Raw genomic sequence first — 12,434 nt, 5'->3', positions numbered from 1 at the left:
TTTAGTTGATATTTGAATAATATAAATTTTGCATGTAAAATTAATTTTTAATATAATATAAAAAATAAAAAATAGATATTTGATTTGATATTTTTTAACAAAATTTTTTTTTAATAAGTAGTAAAAAATTTTAAAAGTTGGACAAATGAACACATCCTAGTTCATACATAGCTTATGTTACCATGTTGATTGATTACAATATACAATATATATATATATTAAAACACAATATATTTTAAAAATATATGTTAAAACAATATAAAAACACAATATATTTTTTTATTTTCAACATACTAAATAAATATATATATTCAACATAGTACAATATATAAATTGCACAGCACATATAAAATATATTATTATTATTATTATTATTTTAAAGCCGTTGTGACGAGCAAGAAAAATTGTAATATCATATCGAATCTAATAGTCTGCAAATTAACTCATTTAATGACATAATTAATGCGAAAGTTATTCTTATAGTAAATATTGGAAAGTCTACCCAATAACTTATATTTTTTTTAAAAGTATGTTTTTGTTCATATTAATAAATAATTGTTTGTCATATATGATATCTAGCTTTAACTGTTTTATATATATGGAAATAATTTTTAAAAATTTTATTTACGAATATAATGATTTTTTTAATTATGAAAGTTATTCTCTTTTTAACATTTGTTTGGAAGTTTGGAAATTCAAACCGATTAATCTATCAAAGTGATACAATATGTCTTAATTATACTTTTTTTCGAATATTAAAAAAATTAAAAAAAAAGTTTGTAGATGATATCTAGCTTTGACTGAAATATTTTCCGTTATATTTTAAAATAACTTTCCTAATATACAAATATGTTGTATCATAGAAATATTTTATTTCCTAATCCAATGATATTCTAATTATGGAAATTATTCTCTTCAAATAGTAACATTTTTTTGGGTAATTGACCATTGAGTAATCTATATGCTCAATGTATTATTTTTATCATTTTATTCAAAAATATCTCTTTTAATTATAATAAAAGTAATTGTTGAGAATTTCGATCATTCGAAGTCCAATCTCAACGAATTCGTCGATAAATAAAATAAGTTGACTCATTCTTTAATTCAATTCCTGATCCACCCGCCCAAACCCTTTAGCTCATATCCTAAGCCCAAACTTATAATTTCAATCCCTAAACCATTTGAGCTTGAATTGATTATAACAGTAATGGTGTTTAAAAAAGAGAAAACCGAGAGAGTGAGGGAGAGAGTGACTTTTGAGTGATTTTCCGGTGAGCGTAGGAATCATTTTTGTCGTGGCTTAGAGTGTTGAGCTGACCTCCACCATGCAAAAATAGTTACTTCGGACCAAAATGAGCCAAAAATTCGCCTTTCCTATCGCTGGAGTGTTCGGGTCTGTTGTGTGTAATATATAAATATGAAAATATTTTTGAACATCATACTCCACTTTTTATTTAATTAGTTGATAATATTAAATGATGTGTTTCCTTTATATTTATATTTTAATTTCTATAGATAAAATACTTTCGAACATCATATATTCTATAAAAATTGATACTCCATTTTTGTCAAGACATTGCACAGTGAAAAAATAGCAAAAAACACACCCACACAATTAGTCAACCATACATCATTGTTACCTATCAATTGTGTGATCAAATCCCAACAATCGATTTTCAATCAAGAAAGAGCCAATGCATTATATATATATATATATATATATTGCCAACAATTTTTCTTTCTCCATAGATGCAGATCAAGAATATCATCATCCAGGATTCACTGTTTTCATGGCCACTTAATTCTGTATTTTGCGCCCGGCTGGGACGACATCGACTACTTCATGAACGAGGAAATGGCTGAGCTAAAGGTGCTCCTTCGGGCAGAACCCGGGTTGTGACAACCTAGCAATGAACGAGGTCCATTCCAGACGGATTCGGAGTTGTCTGCAAACAGGGTCCCATACAATTCCAGCAGCATCGGGTTGTCTAGGTACCGTAAATTCTCCAACATTTTAGCCCTCTGATGCTTATCCAGCAGCTCCTGAAAAGGAAAGGAACGCAATCGATTAACAATGGGAGCTCATATTTTAGATGTGAATAAAAAATAAAATAAAAATTGACTACCTTGTGTTTTCCTTCATCATTCTGCTTTGATGTGCCTTTTTGTGCATCATTCGAACAATTTCCATGTGCTGTCTGAATGTGCAGCGCATTTTCCTCGCTAGACTTCTGTGTCGACTGCAAATCTTGAGGACTCTCTTGTTTTCCTGGAACTGTATTGCCATCATCGCTCTGCAGACCGTAGAAGTTTCTGAGGTGTCCCAATTTCATATCCTGGCTTTTTCTTTCGGTTTCAGTATTATCTGCGTCCGGGGAGTTCTCTATGTTTGAGGAAGCATACTCACCAAATGGACTTTCTCCATGTGAGTTTCCCTTCAGGAGTGTATACGAATATGAGGAATCTTAATGCAAAACTAAGTAAACAAATAAGCTATAAAAGTGTAGATTACAACAATTAAAGCAGTCGGGGTTTGAGAAGGGCATTTAAAGCACGTTAGAAACTATAAGGTTGTGTTCTTTTGTGGGTTTTACCGTAGGTTTTTACTATTCAAATTCTTTTTTTCCTCCAAAAATATAACATCAAACGATTATTTTTCTTTTTTTATATTATACTACAAATGTATTTTACTTTCAAAATATCACATCAACCTCTATTTATATCACATCAAGTAACTATTCAAATTCAACTTTTTACTATTCAAAAATCCAAACCCAATAACCAAAACCCACAAACAAACACACCCTAAGTTTTGAATCTTATAAAATTTACAATCTAGTCATGAAAATGTAGCCTGAGAATAAAAAGTAATTGGTTAATTACCTCGGGTTTCATATCTTCGCCAACAGAGTCATCACTTCCTTCAGTTGGTCCTTCCATCAGACGAGCAATCTCCTCTCGCTCCTGCCTGCGCCGCATCATTATGCATATAGCACACATGCAACCTTCTTTGTGCTTCTTAAGTCTGGAGAAACAAGAGTCGAAAATTACAAGTTACAGGCTGACATATGTAAATTCTAAATTCTTTTCACCTGAACTAAAGCCGAGTCTTTGATGAAAAAAGAAAATTAATAGAGAGAGACCAGGAAAAGCATTGAATATTTGCTTAGTTGCAAAAATCCAGGGCAGCAAATAGTAAGCACCCATTGATTTTACTTTCACGTGTGCATCTCCTAGTTATTTAAGTCACTTGATTATTTATCTTAAGAAATACGGAAAAAGTGCAAAAGACAATGGTAGTCCAAAATTTCAGACATACCCATGGAACTTTTTCCCTGAAAGGATCACAGCACCACCATTGGCTGATGTATTCCCTTCACTTGGAGGAGTAAGATCCTTCGGTGGATTGCTTTCGTGTCCTATACAGAATTAAAGAGAACCAAGTTAAAACAAAGGTATACTTGATTCTCATATTCAAAATGTTACAATCATTGCAGCAAAATTAGATCAGTAATCAACGCCTGATTGGAAACTTAGCCATAGAATTACTCAATGGACCAAATTTTATCTTTCAAGATTAAGCTTACGGAACATTGTAATGACCCCCCAAAGTGCAATTTATTTCATAAACCACAGTCAACTCAGTAGTGTGCTTGGCAAAAATGTTTGGTAGCATGGAGCAAAATCCTGATGCCAAACTACTGGCTCTGAATAACCAGAAGATTTAAAGAACATTAATTACACCTAAAAGCGTTGTCATCATAACAGGCCTTTATCCCATCATGTAAATGAAATCCATCCTAGTAAAACAAGGACCCTACTATACATGCTATCTTTTGTAGTGTTAAAAGTCAATTCATGGATTTTCTCACATTAATTAAACTAAGATAGTTCATAAATCCAAGTTATAAAAAAGCCTGTAGCAAGCTTCTTTTTGAAAATTGCTCAGAAACATAATTAATTAGGAAGCAATAAATTTCAGCACAGGCTAAAGACATGCATTCAATTGGATTTAGGGCGATTATGCATCAAATTAAAGTATATTATATACATAAGATTGTAAATTAAAGTAATTACAATTAAAATTGCAAATTAGAAATTAAAAAGAGCAAGTTGAACATGATCCATCCTAGTAAAACAAGGACCCTACTATACATGCTATCTTTTGTAGTGTTAAAAGTCAATTCATGGATTTTCTCACATTAATTAAACTAAGATAGTTCATAAATCCAAGTTATAAAAAAGCCTGTAGCAAGCTTCTTTTTGAAAATTGCTCAGAAACATAATTAATTAGGAAGCAATAAATTTCAGCACAGGCTAAAGACATGCATTCAATTGGATTTAGGGCGATTATGCATCAAATTAAAGTATATTATATACATAAGATTGTAAATTAAAGTAATTACAATTAAAATTGCAAATTAGAAATTAAAAAGAGCAAGTTGAACATGATCCATCCTAGTAAAACAAGGACCCTACTATACATGCTATCTTTTGTAGTGTTAAAAGTCAATTCATGGATTTTCTCACATTAATTAAACTAAGATAGTTCATAAATCCAAGTTATAAAAAAGCCTGTAGCAAGCTTCTTTTTGAAAATTGCTCAGAAACATAATTAATTAGGAAGCAATAAATTTCAGCACAGGCTAAAGACATGCATTCAATTGGATTTAGGGCGATTATGCATCAAATTAAAGTATATTATATACATAAGATTGTAAATTAAAGTAATTACAATTAAAATTGCAAATTAGAAATTAAAAAGAGCAAGTTGAACATGCACATTGAAGGAATGTGTACGGATCGAATAAAACAGTAAAAACACACTTTGATGTATCACTATAAGACTTTAGCATTCTTTAGGTTCCAAGTGGTTAAGCTATCCGAAGGTTTTGAAACCATACAACCCCCATTATGCAACATCTAGTGAAAGATTACTTATTAACATCCAAAAGCTAACTCTGAACATTTTCTGATTTAAATAAATAACATTTTATATCCAACTATAGTGAGAAAAGCCATCTTAAAATCCAAACACGGACAGAAATAATGAAAAAAGTGTAAAGCATGAAGAAAAACATCACCACTAGTTTCCTGTGGCTGATCAGTAGTGTATAATCCAAGTGCAGTCCAATACTTGGTGAAGCTTTTCTTCACGCGCTTCATAAGATCCACAATATAATCACCTTTATTATTGTACTTGTAACAATTATCCCAGATATATTGCACGTCTTTGAAAACATCCTCTGAGCTCTTGTACTTGGTTCCTTTCTCAAGGTTACTGCATATAGTACCGAAATCCATAGGTGTATCTATGACATCAAAGTAGTCCTGTGTCCATTCCACACAAACTTATCAAAACAAACTGATATATCATAATGCAAGTGTGAAAAAAGCCTCAAATAAATGTCTATCTACAATCTTGTACGAGTTTCCACCGAGCCAAAAACAGCTCACACCAAAGCAGAATAACACATTTGATTATTCCACTATGCAGTAAAAGAATGGATCAAACATCAGGCTTACAGGTATTCCAAGAGCAACAGGATTAACAGGGACATTGAAGGGCTCTGCTGCATCCATTTTCATAACTCTTCTTATAACCTAAAAGAAAGAACAATAGAGAAGGGCGATCATTGCAACATCAAATATAACTAAACCTCCAGGTTTTAGCAATTTTACCTCCAATGCAGCTTTTAGTTCTTGTTCGTTGTATTGTGACTCCTGATGAATTGATTCTGTATCTTTCTTCTCTACCTTTTCTACCTTCATTGGTTCAGAATTGCTACAGGGGCTCATACTTGAAGAGCCTAACCCCCTAGATGCTTTAATCTTTATACCCACAGACTTCTTAGATATATTCCCAGATACAACTCCGTTGGTCTCTGACAGAGAATTGGCACTATCCTCCATTTTCTCACTAGGACCGACTTGCTTATCTGAACCCACTGGCTGGTTACTCTTTTCAGTATCACTCAGAGCACGAACATCTTTGGATGTATTCTGAGATTCTAAATTTTTTGAAGTCTTGATCTTCACTTTTACCCTTGTATACACTGCTTTCACAAGTGTGTGGTTATTTTGTCGTATCTCAGGAGCTAAATCAACAGATTTAGCAACTGTTTCAGGCTGACTAGCTCCTCTTGATGGGGATGGCGTGCTCTCAGTCCCGGCATCCACTCCAGAGTCAATATCTTCATTATCAAACTCATTCAAACCAGAATTATCTTCTGCGTTTAAACTAACAGCATTAGATGCCACCTCATTTGCACTGGCCAACTTTGGCTTCTTCTTTGTTTTCCCTTTCTTGTTTGCACGCTTTCGCTTCATTTAAACTTGTTACAACACTTGTCTTTGCAGGTAGATTTCAAGATTGCAGATCCACTATTACTGTATTAAAATACTTCAATCTGGGGATACTGCTATCGTCCTATACAGAAGCAAAGGCAGAATATACAATTGAAGACGTTAGAACTTAGTGCAAGCTATAATCTTCCGTAAACCACATTGTACACATGTTATGCACACAATTTAACCATCACTTTATTTGCAAAATGTGTTAATATCATTTGCCATGTTCACTCACTAGAGATGAGTTGTTGCAATTGAGTATATGCAAAACGTAAAGTTACTTGATTTATCATGATCAGTATGTAAGAATCATAATGAAGTTACAATGCTGATAGTTGTATAAAAACTTTGAAAGTCGGATATTGGAGCTGATCCGTAGAAAATTCCAGAGCATTGCTTCATTTCTCTTCAATAAGCAGAATTAATGCACCGACAAGAGAATGTATCTGAATACATTATAATAAAACAATAAAAGTTTCCATTACTCTTTACATGCAAGTATTACGATCACTTTATTTATATTTTAACCAGAATTACAAGTGAGAAGAAATCTCCAAGAACTCAAAAGTGCTGCACAAGAGAATTTAAAATATATAGGTATGGTAGCCAAAAGGGGAACAAAGCATTTGACTAATTTCAAATTGCCTATCAAATTTCGAGCTGTCTAATGAAAAAAATAAAATAAAATAAAATGAATCCCCACTTATCTGCGAAGTTCTGCCATGTTACATTACTTCTCAGTTTAGTGACATGATTAAAAGCATCCCCAAATTCACTACTTAGGAACACCAAACAAAATACTTAAAAGTACTTGTATTAAAGAGATGTCTGTAATGTTCTCCAAAAACCTCATACCAACAACATCAACATGAATACAAGATTCCTACATCCGAACCAAAATAAACAGCCAAGAAAACTAAAACTAAAAGCACAATTTGGTCAGTAAAATTCAATCAGCATTACTAACAAATTTCTTCTCAACCTACCAATCACAGGTATAATCATCTTTGACTAACAACAAAAAACATCATCATCAATTCAAGCTGATTTAACCTCTTATCAATCTCCAGCATCACCCACAATTCCCAAACTCATCTAATTTTCCACGTCAATTAACAACTAATCCAAAGTACAACTTCAGAATAACCGAACACCACGATCCCAAAATCACCACATAACCTACACTAGCCAACCCAAAATCCCACCAACAACAAACCCTAAAAACAGTACGCATATTCAATCAAAACAATCACACCCCACCATAGCCTCGTTTCGTGGGCAATATTTTTCACAATCAACTGCATGTATAATTCAATTACAAAACAACAAAACACAGGAAACAAAGAAGAAACAAAAAATTATATGACGAATCTTGAAGCGTATTCGTTCGAGAAGAATAGCGAAACTCAAATCGAGCCCGCCCACGACAACAAGGCGGTAAAGAAGCGGGGCTAGCAGAGACGTAGCCCACAAAATACGGTGTAGATGGGAGAGTATATATACGTTTTGCATACCTGGTTTTATAAAAATTCGATTTTTCCGAATCGCCCTTAAAAAGATTAAAACAATAAGATGAGTGAATTTGGGTCTAGGGCATTGTTTGTAAGAGGCTATACTACTGGTCACTTTATTTTAGTTTCTTGTTATAGCCAATCTGTTATTGCTATTTCCACACCCATGACGAAAACGCCCCTGCAATGGTATATTCATAAATTTTATTTTATTTTTCATTAGTAAAAAGATATTTGAAAAAAATATATTAATTAGTTAATAATAATATATTATTTTATTATTTTATTACTACTTTTTTATTTAATTAATAATATTGATAATTGTAAAATAAATTTAATATATATATTAAAAAATTAAATACGCATTTAAATATTTTAAAAATTATATCACAATAAAAAATATATACATAATAAATTTTTTTATAATAAAATATTTTTATTTATTTATAATTAATATAAATTAATTTTATAAAAAATGTAGAAGATAAAATTTATTTTTTTTAGAAATAAAAATAAAAATAAAAGAATTTTTAGTATGTCCTACATAATTTATGATATTATATATTTAGTAGAAAATTTCGACCATAGAAGATTTAGACGTTTTGTCTCCTGTGCTCGATCGAATTGGGTTTTAGAAAAACTTAACTTGCAACAATACAGTCGAATTCATAAAAAACAATGTCATGTTTTCTATACAGGATCTATTTCATGGATATTCCGAATAAAAACATATGTAACGAAACTGTGTTTATTGCTGTTTTAACAATACGGCCATAGCCATGTTTTTAGAAAACGGCCTTGTACATGGCCGTGTCTATCCGATGAATTGTGAAGTGGAATACGAATGTATTTAATTTAACACGTCCGTATTTAAATATGGCTAGTGAAAGTCACCATAAGATATTTAAAAGATCTGGCCAATATATATGTTATAATGTTAAAAGAAAATGATTGAATCATTTGTAAAATAATATTAATTATAAATATTTATGAGAAATATACGTATTTGGTGTAAACTTTTTTTTATAGCGCTATCAATAAATAGTGGAAGTAATTTTATAATATATATTAAAAAGAGTTTTAATATAATTCAATATATATTTTTTTAAATAATATTTAAGCTGTTTAAAATATAATTTTTGAAATGTGTTGAAATGGTTAACTTGAATAATTTTTTATTGATATAATTTTTAATATATAATATTTTTTATAAAAAAGTTAATGTTTAATTTAAAATATTCTTTTTTTATAAATCAATACAATTTACTATATCTAAAAAATAAAAAATAATAATAATAATAAAAAAACTTTAATTTAAACTAAAACACCAATAGAATGTCACATAATTAATAATACAAAATATATGTTAATTATAATATAAATCGACCATAATAATCTACATATAAACGAACACCAATAGAGTGTTAAAGAATTAATAATACAAAATATATGTTAATTATAATATAAATTGACAATAATAATCCACACAATGCATACTGTATATAAGTAACAAAATGTACAATCTACGCATGCTATATTAGTTCAACACATGTGCAGGTGGTAAAATTTTATATTATGATTCTCTTACACTCTGTATTTTTGTTTAATATTGTAATTTAATATATTTTTCTAGATAAAAATATATAGAAAAATATATATTTTTATTATAAATAGTTGTGTGAAAAAGTAAAAAATATATATATTACTAGAAATTTAGTTAGGGAAACAAACCCTATGGATTAAAATTATATATATACTCACTCTTTTCCATATTTATATATTTATTTATTTTTTGTACGGAATTTTAGAAATATTAGTATTATATTGGGATAAAATATAAATAAAAGTAAAAAGATTAAATTAACCCGGTATGATATAAATGTAATGATATTTGTGTAATATATTCTAAACTGGAAGGATATTTGTAATGTTAAGTAGATAGTGCAATTACTAAAAAAAATGAAATTGATATTTTGTTATGGGACGGACCAAAATAAAAAAAATAGATAGATTGTTAAGGGATTGAGGGAGTATTTTTTTTATAATGTGAGAATCCGCAACTACTAGCCGATGAGTGCGCTCTGAGTAAACTTCCGGTCAAACTTAATACTCTGCAAATTAGATTCGACAAGACAAGTTACACTAACTGAATCATGTATGGCAAGTGAACCTAGAGACATCGAAATTTAAACTCATGATCTCACAGTCACAAATTCACTCCATACGCTGCATAGCTATCCCTTACCCCTTACGCGACATAGAAATTTTACATTGTTGTATACAAATAGAATGGCATGTCGGGAATATTGTCCGGAACATCAATGTCTCCTTCCAACATCCTTATAGCCTCCAACATTGTTGGCCTCAAAGCCACCATCAAATGCGCACACAAAATCCCAACCCTCACAAACCTCTCCATCGCCGCCACCCCATCCTTCCCGCCGCCGCCGATCACGGCGGGGTCCACCGCTGCTGCCGCCCTCCCGCCCCTCGCCCGCCTCCAAGCCCAATCCGTGATCAGCAACTCCGCCGATGGCCCCGAAAAATCGAGAACTTTTCTCCCGCACATTATCTCTAGAACCACAATTCCAAAACTGTACACATCGCTCTTCTCTGTCAGCTGCCCATATAGAGCGTACTCGGGCGCCATATACCCATGCGTCCCGACGATTCGCGTCGAGAAGTCGCAATTGCCCTCTGACGGTATCCCTCGTTTGGCAAGCCCGAAATCTGCGACTCGAGCGCGCATGCTCGAGTCTAACAATATGTTGCTCGGCTTTACGTCACGGTGATATATTGGCGGATTCACGCCGTAATGGAGGTAAGCCAACGCATTTGCCACGTCGAGAATCACCGTCTTTCTTTGCTGCCATGTCAGCAGAACTCGTTGAGTCGTAACCTGGGGGAATAAACGGTCTTGTAGATTCCCGTTCGGCATGTACTCGTAGACGACATACTCTACGCCGTTTGAGACGCACCCGCCTCGTAGCGGGACGAGATTCCGGTGCTTCAAAATCGAGATCATCTCGAATTCCCCGTGATACTCGCCGTGAATTTTGTAAAAACCCGAGTCGATTATCCTCTTGACGGCGATCGTAGTTCCGTCGCGCAATGTCCCCTTGTAGACATCGCCGAACCGCCCTTTCCCTATTAAGTTCCTCGTCGAAAATGTTCCTGTCGCCTTCTCGAGGTCGCGGATCTCGAATTCCATCGGCCGCGATCTTGGCTTCCAATTCAGCAACGCATCCTCCTCCGAATCGAAATCCAATCTCGGTAACGATGGAACTTCCGGCGGCGGAGCAATTTTCCGGTCACCGGAAAAATGCAACATGTAGCATCCAACTAAACATATCATTACAAAAACAGCCGATACGGCGGCGCCGACAGAGCCGAAGACAATCGCCGATTTTCTCGCCGGCGCCGAAGACAAAACGGGCAATCCGAGGATGCAAGAGAGGGCGCCGGGGCTGTCAGGGCCGAGCTCGTTGACAACGCCGGCGGCATACAGAACAGTGTAATAAAAGCATCCTTTCCAGTGATCGACATCGCCGTCGATACCGAGCAGCCGGGACTGGACCTGGAAGCCGGCGAGGACACAGGCGTCGCAGGCCGCCGCGTCGGCGACGTCTGTCCGGCAGGCGGCGTCGAGGGCGGTGGAATGTCCTAACAGCCTCAGCCAGTCCGACGTGGTCCGTACGCCGGCGCAAGCATTTCTGGTATGGACAAATTGCTCCGGTCGGAAACAGACCGCCGTCAGGTTGGGGGCGAGGCCGAGGCCGGCGAGCCTGGCCTGGAATTCCGACAGGCAGGAGGCGGAGGTGCTGCGGTCGGGGAGGCGGAAATGGGAGGTGTGGTTGAGGTAGCGGGCGGTGGCGACGCCGATGAGGCTGGTAAGAGTCTGACAGCAGGTGGCGATGTTGTCGTGAGTACAGGAGGAGGAGTCCCAGGGGATTGTGGCGACATAGCTGAAGTCCATAGGGCAGTCGGAATTAATGGAAGATGCAGAAATCTGTGAGGACAGTGTTAAAGAGGAGACGAGGAGGAAGACGATGACATAAGCCATTGGTGGATGATATTGAAGACTTCCACCATTAAAATAGATTTCTGTTTTAGGGCAAGAAACTTCTTAGTTCGTCGGGACTCTATCGTCGTCGTCATCACTTTTGTCTCCCACGAGGAACCTCCAGTTGACCGATGGTAGAAATTTGAAATTGATTTGTTTTTATTTAAAAAAAAACTATATAATTTAGAATAAAATAATTTTGATTTTATACTTCCATTCAATATGACATTTCTCAATATTTGAATAAATTCCAATTATGGGTCGTACTCGTGAGTGAGTTCCACTGAAGTGATAGTGGGTGGGCTGGCTGTCCTTTGTCAACTGTTTATTGCAAAAATAAATATATATATATATATATGTTTAAAAAAATAAATAAATTGTTAATTGCAAATATATATATATATATATATATATTTTGGTTAATTGCAAAAATTGAGGACAAGGCTTCGAGGTATTTTCTCGGACTCGGAAATGGAAGGAAAGAAAGAAAATGACAGAACGGTTAGTGG

General features: G+C 34.2%; 2 protein-coding genes across 3 annotated transcripts; both read right to left on the bottom strand.

Annotated features, from left to right (window-relative positions):
• Positions 1-1,540: 1,540 nt before the first annotated feature.
• Positions 1,541-7,968, bottom strand: LOC127262311 (uncharacterized). Of its 2 annotated transcripts, XM_051290944.1 has the most exons (8): positions 7,866-7,968; positions 5,683-6,430; positions 5,527-5,604; positions 5,085-5,331; positions 3,320-3,419; positions 2,884-3,025; positions 2,127-2,435; positions 1,541-2,043 (listed from the first exon to the last, which is right to left on the bottom strand). In XM_051290944.1, exons 2-8 carry the CDS (start codon positions 6,328-6,330, stop codon positions 1,837-1,839), a joined length of 1,731 nt encoding a protein of 576 aa, XP_051146901.1. In that variant the 5' UTR covers positions 6,331-6,430; positions 7,866-7,968; the 3' UTR covers positions 1,541-1,836. The 2 variants fall into 2 exon arrangements, with proteins under 2 accessions (XP_051146901.1, XP_051146900.1); XM_051290943.1 differs by lacking the exon at positions 7,866-7,968 and having other exon boundaries at positions 5,683-7,856.
• A 2,079-nt stretch (positions 7,969-10,047) lies between these two features.
• On the bottom strand, positions 10,048-11,943 carry LOC127262458 (probable receptor-like protein kinase At1g11050). The gene has a single exon (XM_051291147.1). The coding sequence runs from the start codon at positions 11,923-11,925 to the stop codon at positions 10,129-10,131; it is 1,797 nt and encodes a 598-aa protein (XP_051147104.1). The 5' UTR covers positions 11,926-11,943; the 3' UTR covers positions 10,048-10,128.
• Positions 11,944-12,434: the final 491 nt, after the last annotated feature.

This window comes from Andrographis paniculata, unplaced genomic scaffold (assembly GCF_009805555.1).
Source record: "Andrographis paniculata isolate CXL003 unplaced genomic scaffold, ASM980555v1 Contig65END, whole genome shotgun sequence".
Lineage (NCBI taxonomy): Eukaryota > Viridiplantae > Streptophyta > Magnoliopsida > Lamiales > Acanthaceae > Andrographis > Andrographis paniculata.
The sequence above is the reverse complement of the archived record's forward strand: the minus strand, read 5'-3'. Positions and strand labels throughout refer to the sequence as shown.

What these genes read in the sequence shown, in the direction of transcription:
- LOC127262311 (XM_051290944.1), bottom strand. Translation starts at nt 6,330, where the DNA reads ATGAAGCGAAAGCGTGCAAACAAGAAAGGGAAAACAAAGAAGAAGCCA. An exon ending in GCGAAGATATGAAACCCGAG is followed by an intron (nt 2,436 to 2,883) that starts GTAATTAACCAA and finishes ACACTCCTGAAG; the next exon opens with GGAAACTCACATGGAGAAAG. An exon ending in ATGATGAAGGAAAACACAAG is followed by an intron (nt 2,044 to 2,126) that starts GTAGTCAATTTT and finishes TTTCCTTTTCAG; the next exon opens with GAGCTGCTGGATAAGCATCA.
- LOC127262458 (XM_051291147.1), bottom strand. Translation starts at nt 11,925, where the DNA reads ATGGCTTATGTCATCGTCTTCCTCCTCGTCTCCTCTTTAACACTGTCC.